Here is a 21,072-nt window from a genome sequence, read left to right as displayed (position 1 = left end):
TACATTAAACACGGTGTCAAAAGGTTCATCGTACGAACCGAGTACGTATTGACTTGAACCTTGTAAGCGGGGGGAATCGGTCGCATGAAGATATTTTCCATTTCCTGCTACTGCTCCACCCCTACACCTTCTCGTTTTCACTGCCAAGCGCTGCGAAGATTGTTGCGCTTTTGCGAAATGAGTTTAAAATACGTTCGCCCTAATTATCATCTGTTTATATTACTGTTGGCGCTGTTGGACCGGTTTGTTTGCCCCTCGTGAGGAGGTCAGCGATGGTGGCGGGAACTGGAAATGGGGATTGGCAATGGTTTGATTTGCTAAATGGATCTTCCGGCATGCTTCTCGCACTCCGGCGACGTGGGTTCTGCATCGCTGTTTAGGGGCCAATCGGTTGGACAAATCGTAGTTTACATTCTTCTATCGCCACCTACTGTTTCACATCCGACACGAACGTAACGTTTGAAAGGTGAGGAAGAGAAAACTGCCCTTGTGGCACGGAAATACTCGTCGCTCGAATCGCTCGTTTCGCTTCACGACTGTGCCCAATCGGAAACGATCTTCCCGGGGATTATTAATCTGACGACACTGCTTGACGTTTGACTCAAGTGTTGAATTATTTACAAAGCGTCGTTTGAGTGCGAAGACGATGGCCATCGTGAGAGACACGCGATGAGTGGTCGGTGGTGACGAGACACTCCGCCGCGACATTGATTCTTCGCCGAGTATCCACCCATAATGGCACCCCTACGAACGACGCTCAAGTTGTGTTGTTTGGAGAGGAAATCAATTTTGAACAGCAAAATGGCAAAAAATTATCCCAGACGCCTTAGTTTTGAAGCACTCGCAGACCGGAAACCCAAGCAATCGAGACATTTGGGAGCAGGGCGAGCGGAGTGGTCGGCGAAGGATGAGGGCAGGCGTATAACGGACGTAAACGAGGCTCAATTCTATTGGTCACTACCACACAGGTACGGTACCCACTAGGCAGGCCGGTGAAAAATAAAAGAAAAGGGTTCGAGAAAAGGTTGGTGTTTTGCCAAAAAAGAAAAGAAGGAAGCTTCCCGGTCGCTTCCTGACCTAGACAGCGGAAATCCATTAACATTTTCATATCCTTTTTACGTAGCTTACGCATCGTCCATTTCCTCGGAATTGCCCACCGCTCGCATTGCCTCCCCCCCCCCCCCCCATGCCCTCCACCCTTTTGTGAAAAGGCGTCCCTTTTTTTATTATCCCACCCTCCAATTTCCCTGCAACAGACGATGTGTTTTTTCCCTACCTTTCATTTCGCGCCTGCACACCGATTAGCAAATGTTACACCGTTTTCGCACAAACATACGCAAAAGTCAACAAATCGTAAGGATTCCGAGATGAAAGTGGATGGCAAAAAATAGCACAACCACCGCGCACACACGTGTGTGGTGCGGTACGGTGCTTCATTCCATTCACCGTAAGGTAATGACAACAACACGATCATCAAAGCTTTTCCGGCCCGTAAAGGATGCCTATTTTTCACCATATCGCTCCCATCACCCCCGTCCCTTCACCGCCCAATATTATTTCTCTGACGCCCATCCCGCCCCCCCGTCTGTGGACACACATCCGCTTTTCATCCCTGGCGCTTTTACGCCTGGTGTGTGTGTGTGTGTGTTGGGTTGGAATGAGCTGCAACAATTTACCGGTTTTGGGGGCGGGAAGAGCGAACGGTGAAAATTAAATTTTGTTTCCAATATCCTCCTACACATCTTAGAGAAATAAAACACCCAGACGCACCACCAGCCTCTTCCATTCCGTAACACGTAATTGTGCGGGCGAGAGCTAAGCACTTGAAGCGAAGGATACTGATTAGATTTTACTCACCCGATTGCTCATTTAAGGGGGCGAGTGGGGGGTGGGGTTAAAAAGGAGAAAAACAGCTGCTTTTGTCGGGCGATAAATTTTCTTCAACTCCCGACAGTAGCCCCCCCTTCCCTATTCCCATATTTACGTTGAAATATTCCCTTAAGTTGGGGTGTCGAAATACATTTTATTAAGGTGCGCTGACACGAATATTTATTTCGAAATGGTAATAAAATTTTTAATAGCGTTAATTCGCTCAATTTTGTTTCTATTTGCAAACACTAATCAAAACCAGGGTTTGTAACGATCAATTTTATTCGCAAAATTGGCCAGCCATGGAGTTAATAACAGTTGTTTGCAATTCGTATTGCATACTGTTAGGCGTCACAATCATGTAATGCTGGAAACCAGACGCAAGACAAATATAACGGCTTCACTGGATGATGTAATAGCGTCTTTCGCCCGTATCTTGGATCGATATTTTTGATAGTAAAAATAAGAAACTTACACAAACACACACCAACAAATCCATCCCGCCAGCCCATGAAGCTGACCCAAATTTAATTTATCTCTTCCCATACGTGGGATCGTATCAAAAGGTTTTATTCACAGGGCGAACATAAAAGTCTGCAGATCAAATCCGTGCTAAGCGCAGTACCGAGAGAAAAATCAATCGACGTTGCATTTATGGTGCATATAACATTCGTTCTGCTGATAGTTTTGCCATCGTTTTTTTTTTGTCCCCGTGGTTGGGAGCTTAATACGGGTACGTATGAAAGAGCGTACAAAGAGGATGCAACCTAGCGAAAAACGATTCAATTTAAGTCTTGCGACCGACATCCGGATGACATCCTTCAGTGTCTCGCCCGTATTAGTGGCATGGTTGATAATGTTGCGTTGAGATTGTGCACTGGAAAATTCTGTTTTGATATTTTTCAGATTCGTTTCGTTCGATTCGATGACATAAGGTTGCAGACTAGAGAAGTATAACAGTATAATAAGAAAGGGTACATTTATATTCTTTCATTTCATTTTATTCATTTCAACCATTTAAATTTGAGTTAAAGAATTAGAATAACGATTTAACTCTTTAACTCACTCTTAAAGATTCCAACATTGATAATGATGATCATGATTTATCTCATGATCGAGAGTTAACTCAAAATTTAACTCTTCACGGTGACCTTTAACTTACCATTTAAATCAAGAGTTAACTCTTGTGTGAGTTAACTCAAGATTTAACTCTTCATGGTGACCTTCAACTCACGATTTAAATCATAAGTTAGCTCTTGTTTGAGCTAACACATGATTTTAATCGTGAGTTAAAGGTAGCCGTTAAGAGTTTAATCTTTATTTAACTCACACAAGAGTTAACTCATAATATAAATCGTGAGTTAAAGGTCGCTGTAAAGAGTTAACTCACACAAGAGTTAACTCTCAATTTGAATCGTGAGTTGAAGGGCGCTGTGAAGAGTTAAATATATTTTTTTAGAATGATTTAATTCCCTAAGAATGAGTTAAATCGCAAAAGCATTACAAATAGTATTCTTTGACATTTGAATCAATTCACTCGCTGGATAGATTTAAATCATTTATTCATGTTCATAATCATCGTGCACATCACTAGTTCCAACCCAAAACTTTAATTATCACAAGCCAGCTTGTTCATGGTTCTAACCTACATCCCACTTAATGGGTACTATAAACAGAAACCTAGCAGCATCTTGGCATGAGAGAGAATAACATTAACCCATTCGAGCGTAAATTGCAAACAGCAGTGCGTACGCACTTGGTATCACCTGCAGCTAATCATTATAACGTCACGGCAATCACAACACTCACACTAGATGTCCGGCCAGGGGGGAAATTAGTCTTGGGGATACCATAATGATTATCCAGACCCACCTCGTGCAGACAAATATTCGATCCGGAAAGTCACACCAAAATCCTCCTAGCGACCGCGGGTGCGTTGTCCGTGCTCTCCGGCCATCCGGGAAGGTGATTTCGTGGTATGATGTTTGTCTGTTTTGCGGGACACATAATAGAGGACGTAATCTGGGCAGCCGCCTCGAAATGTGGTCCACACCTCCGTGGCAATCCGGCACTAATTTAGTTTTGTGCTGCACCATAAAAAGAGGTTTGATCGAGACGAAAATATCGAGGGGGGGGGAATGTTTTTGTTTTGGGCCAAGTTTACGGGGGTTTGTTCGACAAATGGTGAAACATTTCATGGTGGTTCGTGGATTGTTTCGTCGGGGCTGTTTCGCTGCGAGACAGCGTGATAATAAGGCATTAATGAGCTAGGATCGAACCGTTCTCCCAACCCTCCAATGGCGACCCGATGGTTTGTGTGGTCATGCAAGCGCTGGACAGCCGAACATTGTAACCGAAAGGTTGTTTATGGCTGAACAAAACATCGGCCGAAGCTTGCGTGTAATGTACGCGGAATAGTTTAACATTATCACACTACACATCTTGTAAGTATGTGTGCGTGATTGATCGTTGTAAGATGGCAGTTTGGAGAGGTCCATTTGCACGAAGGTTTTATTAAATTAAAACTGGCCCGCAACATGTGAATGAAGTCATTCGCCAGCCAACTAAGCATGTTTGTTTGGGTGTATAAATTATGATTTTTAAATGAGACGCTCGTTAGGAAAGGTTCATCGCACACGAATTGCATGCTTGTGCACACTTTGTCCCGCTTTTTGCATACATTTAGGCGCATTCTTTTCGCAATTATCCATTATGCAAATATCAGCGCAAAAATAAACCAACGAAATAGTGTCCAGTTCTGTAGTGGTGTGTGTGCGGTCTTATTTCCTGCCAAAACAAAGCATCTTCATCCATTTTGGGCTACATAGTACCGCGTCAAACAGCTACAATGTGTTCTGCTTCGGGGACGATAAAATTAATCGCTTCAAAAATCCCCGCACGTCGTTTGCCACCGACCTTACCGACCCGAATGTATCACGATGGACAATGTTGCTCATTTTCCATTCCGTCCTGGAAAGTTTGACGGTACCAAGAATCTGCGTAAAACCGTAAAACCTCCGATCAAGTTGAAACTTACCCAGAAGGCATTCGACCGATCCGCTCCGTGTTACACTAGACCGTGCGTCAACTTTCGTGTCCATTCTCCCGGTCCCCTGGTCCCATTGTGTCGCTGGAGATGGGGGGAGGTTTACATGCGCATTCTCACGTCAACGCCTCGAGACGAACTTGGGCCAGTAGTTTGCGGCTCCGGCAAACGTCGATCACGAACGTGACGGTACGGTTACCGCAAAAGACCGCGACAGTGTACAATGTAAGACGATGGTACACATTCTGCCGGGCCGACCGACCGACCGTCACCTTCCGTCCCGTGGTGACCAAACCGGTGGAGAAGGATGTGCTTCTTAGGCGGACAACGCTGCCACAGCCGGGTGGTGTAAGATGTGTCCAGCGGAGTCTGCATGTGGTACACCCGGGCATCCGAACAGCTGCCTGGCGTATTAATTTCTGGTACGCTGTCATGTAATGAAATTATTTTACATGTTTTCTAATTATAGCGTCTCGGGACGTGAGTGGTGCCGTTGTTCACCGTTGTCTCGTATACCGGCGATTCCGTAAGGGATGGTTTCCATACCTTGACGTAGTTGTGCATTTACACGCGGTATCGCTTCGATCTTTCGCAGGCAAGCGGACGAGAAAGCAGAGGCTTGGGGGTTGGAATTGTTTCTCGCAACACGAACCGTGTGCCGCTCCGGTGCCGTTGACTAAATTCATTAAATACCGGTGACATTTCAGTGGAGCCTTTCGCCTTCCCTGAACGTTCCGAATCCGTGCAGGTGCTGCCCCCTTTTTTGCTGGAATTTGCAAGAAGCGGTTTTGGTATGAGCGTCATGATTGAGTCGCACTTTAACGGTTTTATGCAAACGAGCCTGGTTTGGCAGGTAGTTCGGGTGGAATTTATGTGAAAAATTTGTCATAAAACATGCAACCGTTTCTACAAATTAGGGATACACGATCAAATGTGTGTCGAGGCAATCGCTGTCTACCGCCAATGACTGTATAAAAGGTGACAGTATAAATTGTGTAGTGGTCGTAATGGGTTCAGATGAGATTGGAAATCTCAATTTGCCTGTGGTGTAGAGATGGGTAAAATAGACAAGCAGCCGGAGCTGATTCCGAATGATTTTTTTAAAATTCTCTAAATCACCTCCGGAAGATTGGTGCAATTAGAACCGTTAGAACCGCTCAGAAATTGTCCAGAACCGTCGGAGTCGTCCGGGATCGACGGAACTGTTCGAACCCATGAGTGATGGGTTCTCTGAAGTACACCCACGGTTTCCGATCCTGTTCCGGCTAGTGTGACCTCGGTTCCTATTCCGGAAAAAAGGAACCGCTAGTTCCGCTCGGAATCGTTTGAAATCGTCTGAAACAGTCGGAACTATTCGGACCAGTCGGAATCGAACTATCTGGAATCGCCCAGAACCGTTGGAATCGTCTAGAATCATGGAAAGCGTCGGAACCATTGCAAACTTAGGAACCAACGAAATCATTAGCTTCGTACGGAACCGTCGGATAGTCGACCCATAGGTTGGGCACATACGGACATCCATGAGCTGTCCAAAATCATCAAAGTCATACAAAAATTCCTGCTTCTAAAATTCCTACCTTCTGGAACTGTTTCCGAATTTTTGTTGTAATCATTCGGAACCAGTTTCGATTTTTTGTCAAATGTGCCCATCAGTAGTTCCGACGGTTTCGGATGATTATAGACAATTCCAACCAGTTCCGGACGGAACTGGTGGTTCTTTTTTTTCGGAATCGAAACCGGAGTCGTACTGGAACCTGTTAGGAACTGTGGGTGCGCTCCAGAAACCCATCACTACCGGGGTGTATTAAACCTGACGTTCATCACCGGACGAAGGGTGTACCGTTTCTGGAAGATTACCTACTTCTTGAAGACGATAAAAGTCTTGCAGGCAGTGAATGGCATTGTACTACCTTTGATTATTTTATCTTTATTCTTGATATTTTGGGTGAAGGACGGTTCTTAGCGGGAATTGCTGAGATATTAGGAATTCCTTTCATTTAATACTGAAGAGTGATGATCAAACCATTCTCGTTGTGCATTCCCGAATGGAACTAAACGCTCGTACGCAGTTTCTCTCAACCAGGAAAATCAAAATCCCGGTCATGGTCAAAAGTTGCGCGTTCAAAAGGTACCCAAACGGAAGCGATCCAATTTGTGTGAGCGTTGGTCTAAGGTGTGGTACTTGAAAATGAAATTGTCTCTGCCTTGCTTGGGTACAGCAGGCTCGGAGCATTTCCAGCATGGGAGGAAAGCAACTACAAAAAAACCCTCGTCCAACCGTAGTCCAATTTCATGTCCAGCATTACAAATCTCTAATGCCGTTTGCAGCACTTAAAACGTCAAAGGCAACCTTAAAAACAAATAGGAAAGAAGAGAACTAAATCAAGATACCAGCCGTGCCTTTGGAACACGGGCATATTAACGGCGGACGGCAAAAGAGTGTGCTGTGCAATAATAAGCACACACTAATTGAGCCGTTAAATGAACGACGGCGACGAAATGGCATTTTTCGTTCGTTCTGCGTCCTTGCGTCGGTGGATGATAAACGCGACCGCGGCCCCATTTGTGCGATGATTGCGCCGCCCCGCATGCGGAGCGGGATATCCTCTCAACCCCCATTGGCGGACGTTGGCGATAACGGGCCGCCGCATGTCCTTGATTAAAAAGTGACCTTTTTTTTTTTTGCTTGGTCGCTGCGCCGTCTCTTTCCTCCGTTGGTTCGGCCGCACTCAGCACTCGTCAGCCGGCACTCACGGGAGCGGGGGCACACACCACGGATAATTGCATATTCTTTTTTATGGCGAATCCCATTAAGTAGCAGTACCCGGGGGAGGGAAGCCAAAGGGAAGGAGTCGGCAAAAACAGGAGACGCTACGAGACATTTGTTCGTGAACGTTTGTTTGGTGGATTAGTACGTGATTCTGATCCTTCCACGAAGAAAACCGGCAAAAAGAGGGCACACTGCTCACGGTGTACTGCTAATCCGCTCATGAGGTTTGAATGGTTCGGAACATGATGGGTACGCTATTATAAAGCCCCAGATGGGGGGTTCAATCCATCCGACAATCACACAAGGCAAGCGAATGAATATCCTTGAAAGCAGCCCATAAACTAATCGACGGAACCTCCGATAGTTACACTGAGTGTTTCTTGTACCTTCAATGACACACAAGCCGTGTGGGGACCCATCAGCTGCACGTCAGTCAACCGTTCAGGTAACACGTTGACCGTGTCCTCAAGAATACGGGCCCCCATTTCGTATGCACACCGGTGCACTGCTCGTTCAACCGTGCAGTTGAGCACCTTCCACTCTTAACCTCACTTTCTTAAGCCAGATCTTTTTTTTTTTTTTAGCGGATTTACGAAGAAAGTTCTTCTTCGGTACACACCGACAAGTCGCTTATCATCTTTAGTAGGGTAAACCATGGTACGAGAGGCAAGAGACATGCAAAACGCGTGGCCCAGTTCACTCCCACCAACCTTCCATTGCCGTACCATACAGTTCTTCCGCACGAGAACCACGGTGCGTCCCGGTGAATGCGAAGAGTTTGATTAAAGTTCCCGTTCTTTTGGTACAAACGGTACGGCTGCATCGCGTTCGGTGCAGCAAATTTCAGTTCTTTAAAACGAGCTGCGGGAGCAGCGAGAGAAGGTGAGGCCGTGGTGAGGACTGCTTCCTTCTTAAGATTGAGTAACACCGGACAAGAGCCGAAGGAGCACACGCTCGTGTCCCAGCGCAGGAGGACACACCGTTTTGTGCTACATCAACTGAACCAAGCACAGGAAACGCTATTATCTTGTGATGCATGCACGGGATCAGGAGCTTGGTGGTACAAACAAGCGAGAAAAGAAAAGCGAAGCCTAAAGGAAGTTGACTCCCGCTTCCTGTGTGTACGTGGGGTTGGGGGAACGCAAGCACTCTACACGGTGAAGCATTTTTGCATGCATGTATGCATAGTTTATGGGTGAACAAGATGCATCCTGCCTCGCTTGACAATGCCGATGACAGCTCTGAGGGAGCGCGTTTGGCCAAACCGCGAGGGTGGTGGACCCCACAGGCAGAACCAGTAGGACCGCTGTCCTGGAGCGGGAAAGTGTTTCGGTTCCGGTACGTTAGAATCGGCACGAACTGTACCGTCGCGTCCACGCCCTCTTTTAGAAGCGAGCGTGGGTATAACGTGGAGTTGGTCACACTGGCGCCATCTGCTGGAAACTCGGCCTCGACTTCTTGGTATGCCGCTTTTGGACTTTTCAAGACTTTTTCTGGGTTTCACGCCGGAATCGTACACCATCCAAGGATGGCAGGATGGCTAACATTAGTGTGGAACTTATCGTTCCCGTCCCGGCTATGATGAAAGGTTTTGCACGTTTCGCGGCCAGACTGACGGGCGATTCTATTTATAGTCTTACGATACTAAATTATATTACATTTATAGAGAGCGAACCAATAAAAAAAAATGGCGTGCTCGTAAATCGTGTCCTGCATTCCGGGGTTCCACCTTCAAATTGAACAGCTGTAGAAGTTGTCCTGCTTAAGGATGTTAAGTACCATAGCTAAACATCTTCTCCAACAATACATGATATACGATTCCATCCGTGGGGGCGCTATCTCCCTGGCTGGAAGCCATTTCTTCGCTGTAAGAATATGTAATGGTACTCGGTGGGTACCGAGCATGTCGTCTTGCAGTCCAATTTGCGGCCGTGCCCGCATCAGGGCGCCGGGAATGCGTGTCGTACATTCCGCACGCCGCAGCAGTAGACCGTAAGTGCCCCGATCGACTTTCAAGTGGTGTGCAGTTTGAAGAACTGTGCGTCTGGAATCGGAGTGTCGGGTTACAACAACACTTGCACGATGGTCACGTTTCCAATTTGCAGCGCAGACACGAGCGTAAGATATTGGCAAATGGTAGCCCCCCAGGGCAGCACCGAAGACGGTAAGGTTCCTGCTTGCGGTGGGGCACCGAGGCTCACCAGTGCCGAGTGCCGAGCTTTCGTTCGGGTTTTCTCAAACATACAGAGAGCAACTTGCACGATAAGATCAATACGCAATACCTCACCGGTTTGGCTTGAAGGTTTCATCTCCGTACCCAGGAATTTACCACACATCATTGACTGGGCACTTCTGAAGGTATATTAAACGTCTTTACTGTTTGCTCAGCTTGGACCGCTTGTTCCGCTTGCGTTAGCTTGTTCCGAGTCTGTGTTTGACGCGTGCGAGCATAGCAATCAGTCAACTAGAAGCTATCAGTTCCTGCGAATCTATTGCATCATAGCAACTTCCTCCTACGTGTGTGTGTGTGTGGGTTTAGCGTGGTGAACTTCGCAGAAGATCTAACCTAAAAATACTTCTGACGCAAGGATGTCTTACGCATACGCGACCTTTATGGCTTTGCTATAAAGGTAAATGGCTTTGCTATAAACTAAATTTCAACAGTCCTGTCTATAGTGTCTTCGTAATGTTTGTAATCTTGCACGAACTTTTAGATAAAAAAACGAAACAGATTGAAACTCCGCAACACTGTGACAGATAGTTAAGTTCGTTCAAGAATGAACGCCTTGCGGATATTTTTTCCAATAAACGGGTCGACAGCAAAGCGAAGCACTATTGGTTGGAACTCGTCATCCGTGTCGATAGAATGTCCTTCGGGGAAGGCAAGCGGTAACTTTCTACCACACCGCACATCAATCGATTGATACCGACTCGAGCGATACCGGTTACATGAAATATTGATGCTTCTACATCGTTCGATGAACAGGTCATTTGTCAGGTTTACAATGGTATTGGACGAGAGCGTCGGGTTTTTTCGGGGAAAAAAAAACCAACCACAATCAAACAGCTGGATGATTCGGATTAAAAGAACGCAAATGTGGGGTAACAAACTGCTTTTGCTGTCCGATGTATCAACCAGAAACCCGCTGTACCTACCCGGAGGGCTAAATGATCTACGGGCACGAGTGGAGCAACTGGCTTTGTAACACCTGTCAGCTGGGATAGTAACGTGTGTGTGTTTTTGTTTTCCTCCGGCGTTGGAAAGGGTCCAGTGAATGGCAACAGATATGCTTCGTTTGTTTCAGGATGGGCTGGTTATGTTGAGGTGGGAGTCGGGAGACCCAAGGAACGTAAGATATTTGCGTTAGAAAACAAATGTTTAAAGAAGGATCTTTAACCCTTAACACTAAATGTACCGAGTCATTTTAACTAGAACGCTTCATGTTCATCACATTATTTTTTTGTTCGGGGTAAAACAATTCTACAATGCTTGATGCAACAGTTTTACATATCTTTTCTATAACATGAACTCAAAAACGCATTGAAACATAATCAAGGTCTTTTAAATTGATGATAAAATGGCAATCTCGGAAAAAAACGCTTAAAACGCTTGGTAGTTCCAGTGTTAATCGTATAAAATTATTGGCTTCTAAGAAAATTAAATCGCATGTCTCTTGATGCAGTGGCATTTTGTCAAACGACGTTCCTATCAACCGTCCGTATAAGATGGCGTATGGCCGTATGATTCCACTGAATCTAAACATTACCCAGAATTACATTGGGACGTCACATCAAACAATTTCTTCATGCAAAGAGAATAAACTCACTCTTTTCATTATCGCTTCCTTCCCCCCGCCCTCGCTTTTCTAACCACGGCTCGTAATAGCCCAGCTTACCCATGTAAATGTTTTCTTATCACCATCAAAGATCGGGCAACACATTTCAATACACCCGTTTTGTGTGTGTGTGTGTGTGTGTGTGTGTGTGTGTGTGTGTGTGTGTATCCTAACCCTCAACTTCCGATGCGAGCCTGCGAGTGCGTGATGAATGAGCCGGAAATGAATGCCCATTCCAACAGGTGTCCCGTAGCATTGACTGTGAGCGTGAAATTGTGGCACTCCAGAGGTCGTGCCATTGTACAACGTTCGCCCCAGTTACCACCGAATACTTTCCTCCAATTTCGCGTGTAATGGCCGCCATTTCCTTTCCACCGGGAGCAGGTATGATTTACATATCTTAGCGACGGCATCGATGGCAGCTAATTAAGGGTGGCATTTTCCCTAAAGCAGCCTTTTCTTTAGCTGCAGCTCACCATTTCGATGTTTAGCTCGGGATATTGTGGAGGGTATTGTAATACGTTTGCTGACACGATTATATTTTTTTAGGTAAGATATTGTTTTTCATCACACTTTAGTATTGAAGCGTCGTCTAAAAAGGGGAAATCATCCCTTTCGCTTTACCCATGTAAGAGATAAAGATGTCAAATGTGAGTTCCTGGTGGTTTACATCAAGCATATCCTTATCTAACATTCGGGACGGAACTAAAATGACAATGCAAATCTTCCCAGCCTAATCTGTTTTGGAGACACAACCGGTTCCAACCCGTCAATAACTAAAGGCTGGAGAATCATTTCTTGCAGCTAAGTTGGTCACGGTGCTCACAAGTTGTCTAATTGTGTGTCGTTTTCTTTTCTTTGCTTGGATAAGGGCTCTGAACGAGAGTACGCTCATGTCGGATACCGAAGGCTCTTCCGCTTTCTCGGTCAAGATCAATCCGAAACGATTTCGCCCACTCCCACAACCGGTCATATGCAATGCCACACAATAACTCTCCCGGACCCGGGAGAGGAGGAACCGCTTATCAGCAAGCTCTGACCTCCGTGCTGGTTGTCGGCCGAACCAAGCGTAAAACGCACTGAAAGCGATTATTCGTCTGTTGGTGTTTGCATTGCGCAGTGTGCGACACGGTGCGCTGGAAGAACCGAAACAATTTCGCTGCAAAATAAACCCTTTTTTTGATAACAAATTTCACTGCAGAGTGTTCAGACAAACAAAAATGGAGCGTTACATACGGTTTTACATAAAATTCCAAGGCTACATGATCGGTGCGTTCACGTTGCTGTTGGCGGTGCTATTAACGCTGGTGATATACGAAAATAACGAACCGTACTATCCGATGGAGCTCTGTAAGTTGTCTAGTGCTACTAGTTGGATCCAAATTCCACCCCGCTAGAGCGCACAGTCTAATCCTTTTCGTCCATATTGTGCATTAACTACGCAGATTATAACTTCCGCTTCATGGGCAGCACGGCGTTAGTGTTGGGAGTGTTCTGGTTTGTAGCCGGTGCGGCCTTCCTGTATGGTGTGCATCAGGAAATCAAGCAATGCCTACTGCCGTTTGCTTTGCTGTATCTGCTCGATTTGTTTCTGCTTGCCATCCGGGATATTGTGATGGTTTGGCACGACCGCCGCTGGTACACCATGGTGTTTGTGAACATACCGTCGTTGTTGGCAGTGCTGTGTATGTGTGAAACATTCTAAGCCTCCCCCCCCCCCTACGTGTCGAAGCGTATATTAACATAGGAGCCTTCTTTTTTTTTCGCAGACATCACTTGTTACTTGTTCATGACGCTGATCGCTCTGGCTCGTTTGTTCAGCACCGATCCGAAGCCGCAAACGGGTGATAATTTTGTACGGTTCAACAACGGCATCACCAATCCAATCGCAATGGACGAGGAAGCTGCACTGGTGGCGGAATAACTCGTAGCGCTCCCATGCGTTGGATTCTGTGGCGTGTGCCTATCAGTGTATTGTGTGTATGCTTAGCTCAAACCCCAGTGGCCACCAGTAGTTATGGTCTAATGTTTCATGTTTCCGCGTTATCGTGGTACAGAAAGCATTGTTTGTGATTGATTCCATAGAGCTGTTTAGTTTAAATAGCAAACGAAACTCGTGTTTGCTGATAATGCATCGTTTTCATCGAACACCACACTATTATAGTGTTAGTAATAAAGTGCATAAAGTGCCATCGTACAGTTTGTAGTGTTCAGTTCAGAAGAATTTATTAGAAAGGTAACTTTGCCATTGTTTTGGAAGTCATATGTCTACTCACACGGTGTAACTTTTCCTGCAAGGCTGTACGATGTAGACTGCTTTGCCTACACACGGCCTTCGTGTAGTTCTGCGTATCGCATTAATCCTCAACCACCTACACGTCTGGTATTGTACGGTTCGTCGAATTGCTGGTTGTATTCGGCTCCTCGGCAACGGTCATCTCGTTGCGATCGAAACGCACAAACCCTTCGCTTCGCTGAGATTCAATCGGGTCCACGGTAAAAAGTCGATGCAACGCAAACAGACTGGCAAACACGTACGGTGCGACTAAAAGATCAACATCGCCATTCTCAGAAATCGGGATTTCATCCGCAAATTGCAATACTCACTCAACGTAGCGATGAATATTTTAAGCGATATTATTTCTATAAAAATCCCATGGATTATCATGAGGTAGAATTCGCGCAGTATTAGCAATGCGAGATCCAATCCGAACACGGCCAGATACGGGAATATAAAACGTTTATCTTCCTGTGTAAGAAATAACACACATCACAATATGTTCAGGCTAAGCTTATTGTGCCTACACGGTTACGATATTTACCTTCTGTATGGCTATCATCAGACACAAGACGGCTGCGGCCCAGGTGAAGCCAAATATTGTCGCCACGGGGCCCCCAAAGCGAAGGTTTTCAACTGAAAGTACAAGTACACAACGACATCAAACGTACCCGTTTGGCAGTGATCTAAACGCTACGAAACCGCTATTACTTTCACGCTGGCTGTGGTCGGACATTGCCGGTGTGATCACCACCACCATCGTCAGCGTAAACACCACGATCATGTACGCCTGATATTTGATGAACCATCGCAAATATCTATCCATTGCGAATTCAGCAACACACTTCGCACACAAACGATCAACGTCCGCTTCCGGCAATCGGGATTAAATCCGGATTATTACCGGCACCTGCCGCGACTGCAACTCATTGCGATCGGTCGGAACGCTAGTATTGCTTTATTTACAACACAAGAACGATCGAGGCGAACGGTTCTGACGTTTCAACGAACGATCGAGTGCGTTCCGTTTATAGCGGAAACTCGAAAACTTGCGATCGCGTTCAGATCGCATACGAAGCCAACTTAACGATGAAAAGTTACATGGAACATTTGAAATGTTTCACAATTGCGTGCGTGCGTGATCGGTACACGATTGTGTGTTTTCCATTGCATGACGTGTGGGTTTCAACACTAGTTTGAACCGAAATTTATATTTGATAACAGTTAATGTTTGATCATCTATTCAGCATTCAGCTCTGCAAAACAATAACGTTTCTTGATAATGATGTCCAATCACTGAGTGACGTTTACTGAATCATCACTTTGTGCATTCTCAAACTCAACATTCAATACAAATCGTTATTCTCTGGTTCATGTAATAAAAATATGTTGACACCGTTTTGTATCAAGAGCGCTGAACGGCAATCGCCATTTTAACGACTTTGGCAATGATAATTTCTAAAATAGAACTGCTTATTCACTTCTTCGTCTCAAGGCACTTGATCCCTTGTGTTTGTGTACGACAAAGATCAGATAAGATCTTGTACCTCATCCTTGATAAAGTATATTCTTTCCCCCGATAAAAAAAAAAACAAACATTTTCGTTGTAACTATCCAACGAAAAGCAAACAAAACTGGTAGAAAACAAGTGTTAAACACGTGGCATTAAAACAAAAAGTGGAACACATATTTTGTCTGAAAACATGCCCTGAAGCACAGCATGTGCACCAATTGCGTACTGTGTGTGTTGACACTTCTAACGCAACCTCGCACACTTCTTGTCACCTTGCTCGTTACATGATGGCGATCGACAACGGCCCATCGTACGCATATGATCCCGACAACCACATCACTGTGTGCCTCCGAGTCGTCACCAGTCGCCGACGCGCATTTGCTTATCGCATCGTGCGCGTCTTTCTACCGTTACATTGCAGTCGGTACCGAGATCAGGTTCCCATCACACCTTCCCCGTTCGTGTGCGTGCGCGACGGTGTGCACATGTTGCGTGCCCGTTCTGACGCGCGCGGGTACCCCAAATTCCACACCGGTGCGCCACACGGCTGGGGTGCCACTCGCTGGGAATGTCGGGAAGATGGTCAGTATGCATGCAGCGAAGTGGGCACCTCGCCGCCTCCGATCGGTGTGGCGGGTTTTGTCGTCATCAGCGGCGGTTTTTGTCGGGACGACGCTGCCTGCCCTGTTGGTATTGGTGGTTGCTTCGTACAGTGATCCGGATTATCGCGCGCGCACAGCGCAGCCGAAGGGGGCCGTTATGTTTGAGGCCATCCCGTTTGCCAGTAGGCAGCGAGAGCTTGACCGCCTCAAACGAGTTTTCCCCGACTCGGCTAGTGTGCGTGCGTGTTGTGCTTGATTCGTGAACGGGTATATCGCGGGGGTCCCTGCCGCATCGCTTCCCACTGCAGTTCGCTCCCTCCGGCTAGTCGCGCACCTCAGTCGTTCGCCAGTTCCCAGCCAGAGAACAATCGATTCCCTGGAGTGGATCGACCGATACGCGTGCGGTAGAAGCAAGATTACGAGCCGTTTAGACAGCTCGCAGGCGAGCGACTCCCCAAAAAGTCACCGACGACGGCAAGTGTTACACCAATGGAGCGCGCCCTAAGACGGTACGTGAAATCCCACGGGTATGCAATCGCCATATCTGCCCTGTTTTTCGGCTGCATCTACGTCGCCAGTATACTCAACGAAGATCAGCTGAGTCGCACCGCTAGCGAATGTAAGTGAGCAAAACGGCAGGGAGGGGGACGCAGTTCCCTCCGGCCACCTGCCGACGGTGGCTTCATACAGACCGAAGTCGATTGTTAGTTATTTTTAGTTGTAATAATTCGTACGACCGTTTGGTGATGTGTTTTTTTTGTTTTGCGTTTACCTTTTTCCCAATTTTTTTTCAAAACAAATGGTGTCGCCGTGTCTGTGTGTGTGTGTGTGCCGCACTCGTTTCACCCCGCCCCCCACGCAGATGCTTTCTTCCGCTCACGACCGCTCGAGCAGTTGATCTTTTCGATCGCGTGGATCGTCGCCGGGTTGATCTTCCTGCTGGGGCTGATCTGCGAGCGTAAGGAGGCGATCTTTCCGTTCGCCACCATCTTTCTGGTCGAGTGGAGCCTCATTCTGGTGCAGCTGGTCGGCAAGCTGGAGCACCGGAACCTGCTCGAGGTGTTCCTGTCGGCCGAGGCGGCAGTGTTTCTACGTAAGATACCGATACCGACCAGCGGGTTCGACGTGCAGACACTTAATTTGGGTTATTCTTTTGGCTCTCCTGATACAGTGGTGCCGTTGTACGTGGGATACACGCTGGTCATGCTGTACCGTGCGTTTGACAGTCTGTGCAAAGATGACGAAGACATCGAGCAGGCACGGCGTCCGGTGAAGTTCTTTTTCGGCGAAGATCCCGACGATACGTACAGCTAGAGCAGGCTGTCAGCTAGAGCGATTAGTTCGTAAGGTTCTAATGCTAAGGACTAGACTCTACTTTAACTTATGAATAGCGGAACGTGTGATGTTGGGGCAAAAAGAAAACCCCCGCCCCCCCGGGACAAGAAACAGTAAAGTCATGAAGATCTGCAGTACTCCTCTGTTGTTAGCGTCTTGCCATCATTGTTCAGTGATGCTTCTGGTACGTTTACTATCTGCGGAGCACGGGAAGAGCATCCTTCGGCAGTGGCATCAACAACCTTCTTATGACGTAAATCGCATTACTACGCTATCAATCGCACCACCATTCTTCCCATTTGTGATTAATCACCAAGAATTCCGTCCGTTGCCGGGGAACTCGTTCGGTGCCAGTTGGAAGAATCTGGCTCGAACTCGAGTCCCGGGGGAAAAAAAACATAAAATGAACATCACTGGCCGGTAAACAAGCGATAAGGATGGTTCTAGGATTGGTGGTCGAATCGCTATCACGTGAAACGGCACCGAGCTGGCGCGTATCAGTTTCCCGCCGTACATCACCGGCGAACGTTGGTATTGGCTCTCGCACAGCATGGAGCCTAAGTTCGGTGCGTACATCAAGTTTAACGGCTGCATTATGGTGCTAATAGTCGGGTTTCATGTAATTGTAAACGCCCATCAGTGGATTGTACAGTTGCAGCACTGGAGCGAATATCGTTTCCTTGCGGGTGAGAAACGGCGTCTGGTAGCCTGGTCTGGTAGTGTTGTGTTGATGCTTTAATACGGGGACTGCCCGTGTGTGTTTTTTTCCTTCATCGCATCACAAACCCAGGTCTTGGAATGCGCCATCATCCGGCCGTAGATGGAGTGTTTCAGATTATGTGGATTATTGCTGTAACGTCGCTGTATCAGGCGCTCTGGCTGGTATGTGTGGTGGCTGTCCCGCCCGCGGGGTTTGCGTTCGATTCGGCATGGCTTATGAGCGTGGTTTTTCATGATTGACAGGAGGTGGGACTGCTGCTGTACCCGATCGGGTTCGTGTTCGGCATAGAGACGCTGCTTATTTGCGTCGGGGACGTGATCAACTGGTGGCACGATGATGTGGAGGAGTGCTACCTGCGCAGGGGACAGGACGCAGTCCTGTTCTTCGGTAAGACCCCAAAACCGGGTGAGATGCCGGATTGCCTACGTTCTAGAGATGAGAATAATCACTCTTTTCAATGATTTGAATCGGAGTCAAAGAGTGGGTTTAAAGATTTGAAACCTTTACTCACTCTTTTGAGATTCATTAAAAAATATTACACTGCAATTTATGTTTTTACCACTCTTTTGCGTTTATACTCACTCTTACTCTCTGTGCCGACTAGAAACTCACTCAGGAGTGAGTAAAACTGTTTTATCACTCTTTGGATTATAATCACTCTGTAAGAGTGAGTAAAAGAGTATTATCACTCTTTGGATTATAATCACTCTGTAAGAGTGAGTAAAAGAGTATTATCACTCTTTTGGGATTGTAAGCACCGAGGATGAGTGAGAATACGTGTTTTATCACTCTCTTTGGATTTTATTCATCGCCCGCCAGGGGATCTCCTGTCGTTTCCTGGACGTTTTTTCACTCATCCTCGGTGCTTACAATCCCAAAAGAGTGATAATACTCTTTTACTCACTCTTACAGAGTGATTATAATCCAAAGAGTGATAATACTCTTTTACTCACTCTTACAGAGTGATTATAATCCAAAGAGTGATAAAACAGTTTTACTCACTCCTGAGTGAGTTTCTAGTCGGCACAGAGAGTAAGAGTGAGTATAAACGCAAAAGAGTGGTTAAAGGAGTCATAAAAACTCTTCGTGCTGATTTATATTCATTCACTCTCTCGAAGGTTTCAAATCACTCACTCACTCTTACTCAGCGTGCACATCTCTACTACGTTCCCTGCGGTCATGCTCTCTTTGTTCTTCACCCACTCCCAACAGCTGTGTTAGTGTACTTTTACTACACTTTGTACATCCTGAAGCAGCTGTTTCGATCGGAAGATCGCAAATGCACGGCCCTGCCAGCACCAGGATCGGTGCAAAGCCAACCAACGTACCCATTAGTAAGGGTACGCTAGAAAAGGAATTGACAACCCCCAACTAATGGCATGCTCGTGTACGCCCGTACCATCTTTATCGGCAAACTGTTTGTTTACGTTTTAGTGAACGTTGTATGGCCCTAGGTTGCTGCTGTGCCCCTCCAACTATGGACGATGCCTTCCAGACCCCCAGGGGAGTGCACACCACCCTTCCATGTGCACGAAGGCCGCCAGAGACAAAAACGCTCACTGTGCGGTTATGAACCGTGGACGACGACGTCTCGTTATCGGATCGAAAGCATCAATGTTTACAAGCACCGAAAATAATCGGCACACTGCCCATTGATGAGACATTTGACGGGTTGTACTTCGGCGTTCCGTGCACAAAGAGGACGACGCGCTACCTTTATCTTTCCGTTGACCCTTTTCGCAATGAACGTGGAAAGGTTTTTGTTGGCTGCCATGCGCAGAAACCCCGGGCTTGATTGTGATTGACTTGAGTGTGTCAAGGTTGTCAAACTGCAACTGGGCTCCCAGGTGCGTGTTGTAATGCTTTGTTTCGGCCGGTAGTTTGATCCTACTTAACCGTGTTGTTGTGTCTAACTTGTGATTAAAACGAATTAATCGAATAAAATAACATAAGTATCACTTTTTTTAAGGTTAATTTTACAATTGATTATGATTTTATTGTTTAATGATGACATTCAAAATATCTGGACATTTCAACGGCCTTGCTAGACACCTCAACCCCAGCAGGCATAGTACAATTCAAGCACATGATATCACAATCGCAGCGCAGTTTAGCACAACACCAATATGACAGTAGAAGTGAAGTACGATCCGTGGAGTATAAACGTGTCCTAGGATGGATTTTCACAGCCAAACAATAATTTTTAATGGTAATATTTACTGTATTTTTCATTAAATTGAGCATGTTTTATTCGCTGAATGCAGTAAATATTTCTTCGGATCAAAGCAAACATCGTTTGGCTGTCAAAAAAAATCAAAATCCTTCCCCGAGTGCGTTTAAACTCCTCGGATCGAATTCACTTCTACCGTCGTATGAGTTTTGTTGTAAGCTGCGCTGCGATTGTGATATCATGTGCTTGCATTGTACTATTCCTGCTGCGGTTGTGGTGTCTTCTAAGGTCGTTAAAATGTCGTGTGTTGCGCTTGTTGTGATATGCTCTTGCGTTATTTTGTCATCTCGAAAACCCTGTAACTTCCGTTGAGCAGAAGAGCATCGGTCCTAACAGAAGAGCATCGGAAGAGAAAGCTTTTTAGCTATAATTCTGGAACCCTCGACTTTTATCCCTCCTGACTCTTCCTTTCTGTCTCTCGGCTTTTGAAGTTGACAATTATCTAATTCTGTAGATCACTGTAGATCAATTATCGGGATTTTATTTGCTAATTGGTCGATGGTTGAATGGAGACAGCATCAGTATTATCATCAATTGGCAGTATAGTTGACGATGAAGCATTGTTTGTATATTTCCGACACTGAGCTTCAGCCCCTGGAGAGGCCCAGGGCGGCCCGGTGGTTTATTAGTAGCGGCACCGGTCATCACACGGTAGAACCGGCCCAAAATTCCATCTGGATCAATCCCCCGTACGCTCGCAATCCCCACTGACTATCGCAGCTATGGGTAAATTAAACTCAAGGAAAGTCAGAAATGGCAAACCTTAGACCTCATGACGTAGTTGAACTTCAAGAAGAAGAACTTCAACTCCTCGCTTCAATTTCCTTCTGAGAAACCAGGGCCCAAACTGGGCAAATTGTTTCACGAAACAG

At 46.3% G+C, this 21,072-nt stretch overlaps 4 protein-coding genes across 4 annotated transcripts in view; 3 read left to right on the top strand and 1 right to left on the bottom strand.

Annotated features, from left to right (window-relative positions):
• Positions 1-21,072, top strand: part of LOC128715493 (putative cyclin-dependent serine/threonine-protein kinase DDB_G0272797/DDB_G0274007) — a 54,976-nt gene that overhangs the window by 9,282 nt on the left and 24,622 nt on the right. The window lies entirely within an intron of this gene.
• Positions 12,742-13,445, top strand: LOC128715495 (uncharacterized). Its single transcript, XM_053810400.1, has 3 exons — positions 12,742-12,871; positions 12,967-13,206; positions 13,291-13,445. Exons 1-3 carry the CDS (start codon positions 12,742-12,744, stop codon positions 13,443-13,445), a joined length of 525 nt encoding a protein of 174 aa, XP_053666375.1.
• On the bottom strand, positions 13,894-14,625 carry LOC128715496 (uncharacterized). The gene is made up of 4 exons (XM_053810402.1): positions 14,511-14,625; positions 14,344-14,435; positions 14,129-14,270; positions 13,894-14,066 (listed from the first exon to the last, which is right to left on the bottom strand). The coding sequence occupies exons 1-4, from the start codon at positions 14,623-14,625 to the stop codon at positions 13,894-13,896; spliced, it is 522 nt and encodes a 173-aa protein (XP_053666377.1).
• LOC128715497 (uncharacterized) lies at positions 16,404-17,228 on the top strand. The gene is made up of 3 exons (XM_053810403.1): positions 16,404-16,533; positions 16,777-17,007; positions 17,086-17,228. The coding sequence occupies exons 1-3, from the start codon at positions 16,404-16,406 to the stop codon at positions 17,226-17,228; spliced, it is 504 nt and encodes a 167-aa protein (XP_053666378.1).

Source organism: Anopheles marshallii, chromosome 3 (genome assembly GCF_943734725.1).
Source record: "Anopheles marshallii chromosome 3, idAnoMarsDA_429_01, whole genome shotgun sequence".
NCBI classification, from domain to species: Eukaryota; Metazoa; Arthropoda; class Insecta; order Diptera; family Culicidae; genus Anopheles; species Anopheles marshallii.
Note: the sequence above shows the minus strand (reverse complement) of the source record. Positions and strands in the feature narration are given on the sequence as shown.

Coding starts and splice junctions, on each gene's coding strand:
- LOC128715496 (XM_053810402.1), bottom strand. CDS start 14,625: ATGGATAGATATTTGCGATGGTTCATCAAATATCAGGCGTACATGATC. Junction 14,271..14,343: donor TGATGATAGCCATACAGAAG/GTAAATATCGTA, acceptor TTTCTTACACAG/GAAGATAAACGTTTTATATT. Junction 14,067..14,128: donor AATATTCATCGCTACGTTGA/GTGAGTATTGCA, acceptor TTGATCTTTTAG/TCGCACCGTACGTGTTTGCC.
- LOC128715497 (XM_053810403.1), top strand. CDS start 16,404: ATGGAGCGCGCCCTAAGACGGTACGTGAAATCCCACGGGTATGCAATC. Junction 16,534..16,776: donor GAGTCGCACCGCTAGCGAAT/GTAAGTGAGCAA, acceptor CCCCCCACGCAG/ATGCTTTCTTCCGCTCACGA. Junction 17,008..17,085: donor CGAGGCGGCAGTGTTTCTAC/GTAAGATACCGA, acceptor CTCCTGATACAG/TGGTGCCGTTGTACGTGGGA.
- LOC128715495 (XM_053810400.1), top strand. CDS start 12,742: ATGGAGCGTTACATACGGTTTTACATAAAATTCCAAGGCTACATGATC. Junction 12,872..12,966: donor GTACTATCCGATGGAGCTCT/GTAAGTTGTCTA, acceptor TTAACTACGCAG/ATTATAACTTCCGCTTCATG. Junction 13,207..13,290: donor GTCGTTGTTGGCAGTGCTGT/GTATGTGTGAAA, acceptor TTTTTTTCGCAG/ACATCACTTGTTACTTGTTC.